This window comes from Trichosurus vulpecula, chromosome 3 (assembly GCF_011100635.1).
Source record: "Trichosurus vulpecula isolate mTriVul1 chromosome 3, mTriVul1.pri, whole genome shotgun sequence".
Classification (NCBI taxonomy): domain Eukaryota; kingdom Metazoa; phylum Chordata; class Mammalia; order Diprotodontia; family Phalangeridae; genus Trichosurus; species Trichosurus vulpecula.
This window is the reverse complement of record NC_050575.1, coordinates 402,220,098-402,230,742: the sequence shown is the minus strand read 5'-3', so window position 1 is coordinate 402,230,742 and position 10,645 is coordinate 402,220,098. Positions and strand designations below refer to the sequence as shown.

General features: G+C 39.8%; 1 gene segment (V, D, J or C); it reads right to left on the bottom strand.

The window, feature by feature from the left end:
- Nucleotides 1-9,224: 9,224 nt before the first annotated feature.
- On the bottom strand, nucleotides 9,225-9,940 carry LOC118842719. The segment is given in 2 exon segments: nucleotides 9,225-9,700; nucleotides 9,865-9,940. Coding segments are annotated over 2 exon segments (525 nt in total).
- Between the last annotated feature and the right edge of the window lie 705 nt (nucleotides 9,941-10,645).

Here is a 10,645-nt window from a genome sequence, read left to right as displayed (position 1 = left end):
CCCATATTTCTCTGAAATCTTCATATTTCCCATTTCTTAGGATGCAGTAATATTCTATTACATTCATGTTCCACGTTTGTTTGGCTCTATTTGCGCAGCTAGCTGATACAGTAGATAGAGTGCAAACTGTGTGGCCCTGGGCAAGTCACTTATCTGTAAAATGGGGATAATAATAGCCCCTATGTTGTTGGGAGGATCTAATAAGTTAATACATGTAATGTTATTCTCTGCTGCTTGTGCTAATTTTGGCCTAACCATTAACACCAAGAAAACACAGGTGCTCCATCAGCCTCCACCATACGTGGAACCATTGGTCACAGCAAATGGAGAAGTTTTGAATGCTGTGGATAAGTTCACTTACCTTGGTAGTGTACTTTCCAGGGATGTACACGTTGATAATGAGGCTGATGCACACATTGCCAGAGCTAGCTCCCTGTTCTGGAAGCTCCGAAGGAACGTATGGGAAAGAAGAGGTATTTGATTACCAATCTGAAGGTCTACAGAGCTGTTGTGCTGACCTCATTGTTCTAGGCCTGTGAAATCTGCACAGTGTACCAGTGTCATGACAGGAAACTGAATCACTGAATTGTCTTAGGAAGATTCTTATCCTGGCAGGATTAAGTACCAGACACTGAGGTCCTTACTCGAATTAAATTGCCAAGCATTCAAACTCTGCTTCAGAGAGCACAACTCCGATGGGTTGGCCACGTTGTTTGAATGCAAAATGTACGCTTGCCAAAAAGACTATTTTATGGAGAACTCACACAGGGCAAGCATTCGCATGGTGGTCAGAAGAAGCAATACAAGGACACTCACAGGGTCTCTCTTAAGAACTTTGGAATTGATTGTATGAAATGGGAGGCATTGGCATAGGACTGCTCAGCATGACGTGCCCACATCAGAGAAGGAGCTGTGCTCTATGAGCAAAACAGAATTGAAGCCGCTCAAAGGAAATGCAGGATGCACAAGTTTAGAGTATCCACCCCAAATGTTCACATGGAATATTTGTGTCCAACCTGCAGTAGAGCATTCTGAACTCATATTGGTCTGATCAGCCACAGTCAGACACATTTAAACTCGACTCTGGCATAGTGATGTCATTTTGGTCCTCTTTGAAAACCAAGGACAACAGCCATCAACTAAGAACCGCCATGTGTAAAGTGCGTATTAAACTTTAAAGTCCATGTAATGTTTGTTGTTCAGTCTTTTCAGTGTCCAACTCTTCATGACCCCATTTTGGGGTTTTCTTGGGAAAAATACTGGCGTGGTTTGTCATATTCTTCTCCAGCTCATTTTACAGATGAGGAAACTGAGGCAAAGATGGTTAAGTGACTTGCCCGGGGTCACAGGGTTAGTAGCTGTGTACTTCCAGGCCCAGCGTTCTTTCTATTGCACCACCTACCTGCCCTGAATTGTTTTGCTTGTACAGAGCCCAACGACAGCTGAAAGTGAATTGTTGTTTAGTTGTTTCAATCATGTCTGAATCTTTGTTGGGAAAGATCCAGGAATGTTTTGCCATTTCCTTCTCCAGCTCATTTTTGTAGGTGAGGAAACTGAGGCAAAGAGTGTTAAGTGACTTGGCCAGGGTCACCTAGCAAGTAAGTATATAAGGCCAGATTTGAACTCAGGAAGATGAATGTCCCTGACTTCCTGCCCCCATATGCTATCAATTCTGCCACCTAAACCAGCTTTAAAGCAGACTTTTCAGGATACTTTCTCCCTCCCCCTCCCCTAACTTCCTTTCTTACAATTCTTTTTTCCCCCTGCCTTTTCTTAATCCCTTTTTTTATTACATTAATACATATGTATTTCCAAGAATTTCCATGACATAGTATAAAAAAAGATGATTGTACATGAAACTGGTAATCTACTATGCACAATCTGCTATTCCTTTCAAATCTACAACAAAGGTATCAGGTAAATTTCTTGTTTTTTCTACCCTCCCTCCCTTATTGTTCTTTTCAGTCATGTTTTCCTTAGAAGACTTATGGAAGTTAAGCATGGTTATCCCCAATGCTGATGGTCCAGTTCTCTGGGAAGATGAAGAGTGGCTGCCAAGGAGTGACAAAGAAAGGATATCTAATTTTGCCTGAAAATTAGGTTCTATTAAACCTGAAAGTTTGGTTGAAGGAAACAACAGAGCTAGGTGATAGCAAAATCCATGTTGTTTATTATTTTCCTTTAAAGCATAACTAAGCTAGCCTACTTGTATGTATAAGGAGTCAGAGCATAAGCTCTGGCTGGCTGAACAAAGGAATCAGAAAACTTATATACGTTATTTTAGCAGACCCAGCAAGCCTGCGTTACCTCACCTCCATGACCCCCACGTATGTTTAACCATGATACAAGAAGAGGATTTTCCTTAATGGAATAGGGGTGTAAAGAATGTTGACAAAGGTCAGTTAATATTCTCCTTTGGGGTTAGGCTCTCATCCTTTATCTCTAACAGGGGAAGGAATGTCCTTAGGTCAGTCTGATCTGGCCTTATTGACAGAGGTAAGGGTCTTTCCTGAGTAAACTTTTAGAGAACAAAGAAGCCCAGGTCATGGATCTTCTTCCAGTTGCTCATTAATTCAGATTCTGGGTCTGGTTGAAATTAAAAATGATATAAAATGGTATAAAATGTTCCACATTTCCTCCTTTTGGTCAAAGGTAAACTGAAAGCTTCACCTGAAGACCAATTAAGGTATGGAAAAACCTCTCTCTTCTTCAGGGGTAAAGTTCTAACAATCCTTATCTAGGTGGATTCAGGTTTTTTTTTTTCTTTCTGTGGTTGGACATTCCCAGAGATGGGCAGTAATTGTAAACTAATTGTAAACAAGCAGAGGGAGCAAGTTGCAAGGCGCGTCAGGGTAGGGAGCATAATGGGGAAACTAGAGCAGCTAAGTAAAATAAGCTAAAGACACCAAAGGTACAGGTAAACAGTCCTGGTAATGCAAGGGACTCAGAAAGGGAAAGAGCAGTTCTTCGTTCAGGTTCTGGTCCGGGCTTTTGGGAGGGGCTGCCTGCGTCTAATGCTGTCCCCTTCAGGCTCTTTGAAACTGGAGGGCAAGGTCTCCTATAGGCTCAGATGTCCACTCAGGAGCAGGGGCAATCCTTAGATGTGACAGAAGGATCAAGGAGTCCATATCCATACGTTGGCAGCTGTAGAAGTAGTCAGACCTGACAGGAGCTCCCAGAACACATATGATTGGATAATTGAGAGAAAAACAGCACAACATAGGCCCAGTCATGCAGGGCTAAGTTCAAACAGTGAAATGAATGGTTCAATATCCCAGCCACACAGAGCTGAGTTTAAACAAATACAGTAAAGTTCTTCTCATAATTCATAAAACTGCACAATTGCATTGATTGAGGTACAGACCAAACCACTTAGATGGCTCATAATAGAGTGGTATTGAGAGGTGAAAATTTACATGTCACATGTTTTACATTTACATGTTAGATAACCAAGAAAACTTAAACATGAACCATACAAATTAATGCAATCATTATTAACAATGTTGACTAACATTAAATTCCTTGTATCCCAGTAACACAGAACATATAGCATCATAAACTTTCGGTCATGCCATGTCTCTTTGATGACATTTACAAAATAACCCACAAGCCATTCTTAATAAAGCTTAAAATGTTTCTGATTTAATTCCAGCAATTAATTGCACAATTTGTATACAAAGTAACTTTAAATCACAGTCACATATTCCCAATGTCCATTTAAAGCATCATTTTTTTTCCCACATGCCTGATTGTAGTTATCTCGTCCCTAGATAGTAAAAGAGAGTTCTGCTTCTCTGGTTCAGATCTAGAAATTCTCAGACACTTCTAAATATAACTTAGTACAATCACTTAAATTTGGCTCTCCTTTTTTTGAAACTTCAGAGTATTTCAGTTTATTTATCATCTGCTGTTTCTATCCTTACCTAAATTTTGTACCTGGTATAAGGATCCTTTAAAATATGAAGGTCCGACCATAAATTGAACTCTTCTTCCCTTTAAAATTATCAGACAGATACTTTACAAAGGAGATATAATTTCACCTGTACTACTATCTTATACAATTTTTTTGTGCTAACAGCCAAATTTAAGATCTTATTACCAATACACACTTATTAGCTTGAATTTCCATGATTGATAAATTTTGGAGCCAATCATACACATCTGTATATAATTCTTAGGGGAATCAATCTGATCCTATGGCTTTTTCTAAAAATTTGCTATTCCCTTTCTCTTTTATTAGACATTTATCACATTACATCTTTGCCTTATTACTTTGTCTAATCATTTCCTTCTCTTGGAGGATGTTATCTCTATATTCTTTTAATCTTCATTTGGTCATGAACATAGGTTAAAATTGTAAGCTATTCATTCCTGCATCCTATTATAATAACTCAGAGGTATTCCAATATTCATCTATTACCTAATAGATTTAGCATTGTGCTTACAAAACTTCTTGATAATATAAATTTGCTATGAAAGAAAAGAGGGACAATGTCATATATCTTAACAGAAGGAAAGACGTTCCTTAGCTCTGTTTGATTCCAGGCATGAGTCATATCTGATAGCCGATCATATAGCCACTAGGTGCTGAAAGCAGGGCTTAGGAGTAATCAGGTGGGGATTTTTCCTTTTCAGAAAGGAAATATCAGAATTGGGAAATAGAGTCAGGAAGATCCTACCTAGGCTGTATCCAAGGCTGTCTTCAAAACTTTTTCCCAGGCACAGATATCCACCTTTTAAATTCTGAGCCTGTAGTGCCTGCCATTCTAATACTGGCTTTATGTGACCTATCCCTGTAATCAGAGCTTAAAACATATTAAATTGTAGTCCCATAAAATCTTAAATAGCAAATAAATATCCTTCAGTCAGGACTGTCCCAAATTTCATTGAGCTAATAATTATCAAATCAAGCTACATAACTTTTCTGTCCTTTAAAATACTTTCTCACATTCTTTCTCAACTTACTTAAACTGTCTGAAACTAGTATTCTCTCAGGACAGGAGAGGCTTAGCTAAGTCCCATTTGTCCCCAAACTTTCTTATCTGCCTTTTGTATTTCCAATCAAACCTTTATTTACCTTTCCAATCTCTCAAACCCATTATTCAGTCTTCCTTTGTGTTTCAACCATAAGACAAGACAACTCATAAGTTAATACTTTTTACTGATATAACTGTGTGTACTGGAATCCACTCCAGCTTAAACAAAGCAAAGAGGTTAATGACCAACCTCACAGGTTGATGGATTTATGTCCCCTGTTTACTCATTCTGGAGGAAAGGGACACTTCAGGAATCAAATCTTATACACATTGATAAGCTCTAACTCTTGCTTAAAATCACAAAAACATTTTTCAAGACATTTCTAGAATTATTTCCCTTCCTTAAAAACAGTTTAAAATTTAACCTGATGTTAAAAGGAATACTCACTAAACTTTCCTGAAGACAATTATTTAGAAGGTTTTAAAATGATAGACATCTCCTTTTTCCTTACAGCAAATTAACCCTTAAATGCTGGAATTCATTAATTAAGTTGGTGCCAAATGTCCTCATTCTCAAATATTGAACAGAATTCCTAGATATTACAGAGTTCCTTAGTCAAAAAGGTGTTGTAATGGGGAGGACACTTAGTTTCTATAAATTACATACCTAAATAAATTAACCTTATCACAATAACAAAGTTTACCAGGACTTTAAAAACTTTCTCCATAGGAATTCCTCTACACAGAAATTTTTACACAAGATTGATAAGAATTCATGGCTAGATGGTTCCAAAAGTCCTTGTTTCAGTTAACAACCTCAATTTCTTAATTAGGCACAGTTCTTAATCTAACAACATCTAGATTATAAGAGGAATTATTTTTCCAACAGCATAGGTAATGAAATGTTAACCAATTTGCATAACATAACAAATTTAGAAATATAAGTACACCACAAGCAATTATCACATATTTAAAACTTGAAACAGACTATAACTTAGTTGGATGAGGAAATCAAATCTGAATTCATAATCACTAGTGGTAACATTTTAATTTCTAAGACCCAATACTCTTAGCACTGTAAAAGAAAAGATTATTGTCTATAAAACCACATTTTTTTCAATATTGCTGATACATGTTTGCCAAATTACACAATTTAGAAATGTAACAATCCCCTAAACATAATTATTCATTTTAAAACTTGAAACAACCCATTTATCAATTTAGATGAATGCATTTCTAAATCTCCTTGCACAGAGAATCTTTCTTCTCATCATTTGAAACTATAACTTTAAATCACCAGATATGTTCTCATAATAGAAAACATTTTCACATAGAAAGTCTGTTCTCATGGTTAAATATCAGTATTATTAATTATTTCTTGTTATTACCAAATATTAAAGCTCCAAATTGTCAAATTTTATCACATCCCTTTAAAAACCCAATTCACATATATCAAAATCAGATGAAATTGGCGATAATATCATTTCTTACCACACAATGGCCTTCTCAAATCTCACAATCCAAGAGAATTTTTAGAAATACAAAGCAATTTTAGAAATACAGAAACAATTTTCAGATGACATCAATTGAATTTCCAGATTACCACATATAGAAAATTTTTCAGCTTATTACTTTTGGTATTCAAAAACCACTTCAAAGGTTAACAATAAAATTAAATCAGAGAGAGATAATAATAATGTTGTGTCTAAAATATAAATAACCATCATTATTATTTTCCCTTTACAAATCAGGAAACAGGTCAAACAGAGAGTAAAATACAGTTTTGCAATTGGAACAAAGAAGCGTGAAGTTACCTAGCGCAGAAGCTAGTATCCCAGTGGTGACAATTCTGGGAGGCAGAAAGTCCAAATTCATCTACCTCACCCTTCCCCCACAACTGCAGAATTTACTGAGCCTAGGGCAGTTTGCTGCTGCTGGGGACAGAGTGGGCAGAATGCATAGGACCTGGGTGACATTTCCAAGCTTTGCCAAAAAAGGACGGGCTACAAAGGTATCCAGGGGGCACAGGACTGTCATGATACTGTCAGTCTGTGAAATTCTGTCCTTCTCCTCCTTTTGCCAGTTGGGGAAGGGTGATTTAAGTTTTCCCTACAGTTCTCCTGCATTCTCTTCTCCTAATCTGGTCTGGGACGAAAGGAGTTTGTTTTAGCTGCTCTAACTTTTACTGCAGCCCTGGCTTGGTCAGAGACAGGACAACAATAGTGAAAGATCTCAATGATTGTAACTCAAGTAAACTTCACCTTTTGCTCACTTCTTAAAAACCTTTTTGCACTTAAATCTAAGGGAAAAGATTCTCTCTCCCAAAATCTAACCAGTCAATTTCCAAACTTTTAATGAATACTCAATTCCGGAATCTGCTAAAATGTTTCACCTCTATTTTTTTCTGCAAGTCCAAGTTGGCCAGACCAGACATTACAAAAAAAAAGTCTCTGTTTCCCTAACTGCAGCCTTAGAATTCTCTGGCTACCTACGTTTCAGATTTAACACGGTATAGACATAGAGCACATGCTCTCACACAGACAATTAACAAAACAAACACAGAACAAATACAGACTGAGCTCAGAGTTTAAACAACGGAGAATTAGAAACTTTCGTGAGTTGGCTACTAGCACCCTTATGGTCTTTGGGGAAGCCCTTGCTTTCCTGATTTTTCTGACTCTCCATATCCTATCCCTTAGGAAGGGGGAAAGGGGAGATGGAGGAGGACTAGGGCAGGTAAGGGAAGGCTAGGAGTAAGGATAAAATGCATTTATCCTCCCCATAGTCAAAGCCTTTAAGGGAAGGAAGCAGGAATAGGGCAGAAAGCAAAAAACAGAGCCCTTAAGGGAAGGGGGAAAGGGGTGCGGAGGAGAAGAGAGAGGAGACAACAGTAGCAGAACAGAGTTACTCCTCTCCGGTTAGAGTAGGTACTGGGAGGCAGAGGGGGAGGGGGTAACAGCAAAGTGCAGTTTTTCTGCCCCGGATCCGGGCCTCCAAGGGAAGGAAGGGAAGGAGGGGGTGAGGAATAGGGTGGAGGGAGTGGAGGAACGGTTGGACTTCTAATTCTAGTTTTTCACTGATCCATAGCTAATTTTCTAGATCAATCAATGTTTCCAGGGGATCTTTTTGCGTTTACCTGCAGATCTGTGTTTTACCACAGATTTGACCCCTGCCTCCAGAGCTAGCTAAAAGGCAATTTTCAGACTTCCATCAATTTTGTGGGAGTCCTTTTTGGAAGCTGGGAATGGAGACAACTTACCCCCCACCTTGTCAAGGCCAAAATTCCAGGAAAAATAAATCCTGTGGCACCCAAAGCATTGGCAAGGTTGGGCTGCATTGTCCCGTTTCCATCATTTCCATCCGAGTCACTGCAACATATCTGTTAAACCTGAAAGTTTGGTTGAAAGAAACAACAGAGCTAGGTGATAGAAAATTTCATGTTGTTTATTATTTTCCCTTAAAGCATAGCTAAGCTAGCTTACTTGTACGTACAAGGAGTCACAGCATAAGCTCTGGCTGGCTGAACAAAGGAATGAGAAAACTTATATACATTATTTTAGCAGACCCAGCAAGCCTGCATTACCTCACCTCCATGACCCCCACGTATGTTTAACCATGATACAAGAAGAGGATTTTCCTTAATGGAATAGGGTATAAAGAATATTGACAAAGGTCAGTTAATATTCTTCCTTGGGGTTAGGGTCTCATCCTTGAATGGCTAACAGGGGAAGGAATGTCCTTAGGTCAGTCTGATCTTTCCTTGTTGAGAGAGGTAGGGGTATTTTCTGAGTAAACATTTAGAGAACAAAGAAGCCCAGGTCCTGGATCTTCTTCCAGTTGCTCATTAATTCAGGCTCTGGGTCAGGTTGAAATTAATAATGATATAAAATGGTATAAAATGTTCCACAGTTCCCAGAGTGAGGAGAGAGACTGGATCCATCCTGTAGACTGAGTTGGCTCAAGAGCTTTAGGGACTGTTCCATACAGGTTGTCTATCCTGGGTTTTTTTTTTAGGGCTGGGGAAAAGCAGCCAGAGCTGAGTCCAGCCCCATTCCCATGAGTCATTTACACTTTCCTCTTAAACATCAGCTTCAGATGAGGAAATTGGGGGAGGCAGCATAGGGCAGAGCAAAGAATGAGATCAGATTCTGGAAGCAGTCCCCATGGGAAGGTTTGTGGTCCTTAGCTAAAGCTTACCAGGCAGAAGATCTTTTCTCTTCCTCCTTTTTCTCTCTCTTCTGAATCTTTCTACCTCAAGCAGAGCCCCTGGGAAAAGTGGCTCTTGCAGCAGAGCGGAATTAGGCCTAATTTTCCCCTGAGGGCAATGGTTGGCCTAGGCCTGTGACTCTGGTGCAGCAGCTGCTCCCCTATCCTGAAGGGCTGAACAGCCTGAGGAGGTTTTTGTTCAGGGCTGAAACACTGTGGGAATGTATAGCTAATATATTGCAAACAGTAATAATCTGCAGCATCCTCAGCCTCCACAGCACTGATAGTGAAGGTGAAATCTGTCCCAGAGCCACTGCCACTGAACCGGGCAGGGACCCCAGAATGTAGGGAGGAAGCCTCATAGATCAGGCGCTTGGGAGACTGTCCTGGTTTCTGCTGGTACCAGGCCATATTCTTGTTAATGCTGGAACTGGCCTTGCAGGTGATGGCGACTGTGTGCCCTGGAGCCACAGTCAGGGAGGATGGTGTCTGGGTAATTATGATGGCTGCCTGGGCTTCTTGGTGGGAAAAGGAGAAGAAGAAAGAGATTTCAGTGTAGAATCCTGTGTAGGTACAGTGAATTTAATAGTTCCCTTTCCCTCAGGCTATGGCAGAGATGTCCAAGGGATAACCCCCTCTCTTTCTAAAGTGGTCCCAACCTAGGGCTCGTTGGGATTCTTACCTTGAGGCCAGAGCAGTAGAAGCCAGAGGAGCAAGGATGGGGAGAGCATTGTGACTCTTGCAGAACCGGAGGCAGAGAGCTCTGAGCTCAGTGAGAAAGGTGGGAGATATTTGTATGTCAGGCTGGGTTTGTGAAAGGTCCCTTGGAGATCACCATGCAAAACAGCACTGGTCTAATTTCAACTCTAGGACCCCAGGAGCGGTTACATGTACATGGAGGGAGTGGCCCAATTGTATTTCCTTGAAGGTGTGAGCTCACATGGTCTCTTTTTTATTGTTATATTAAATGTATCTCCCTTAGGCTGGACATGTTTTGTGGCGGGTAGCCAATTTCGGTTACAAACAGGGGCAGGCCTGTCTACCTTCCCAGGAGAGATCAGATGGCTCTGGGTCTAGAGACCAAGAGTTGACAAGTGTTTATGCAATGAATAGAATAAAGAAAGAGAGAAAGAAATTAAGGAACTGAGTTAGAAAGAAAATTAAGACCGGGGAAGCAACAGATTTATTTATTTATTTTTTTTTTTTGCAGGGCGAGGGCAGGGCACTTAGGCTTAAGTGACTTGCCCAAGGTCACACAGATAGTAAGTGTGTCAAGTGTCTGAGCTGGATCTGAACTCAGGTCCTCCTGACTCCAGGGCTGGTCCTCTACTCACTGCGCACCTAGCTGCCCTTCTCTGGTGTTATCTTAATGAGAAATCTAATATTACTTTTTCATCTGGAATTAGAACACATGCAGAAATATATGGAAATGGCTTAAAACTCACCTTAAGATGTTCTCATTG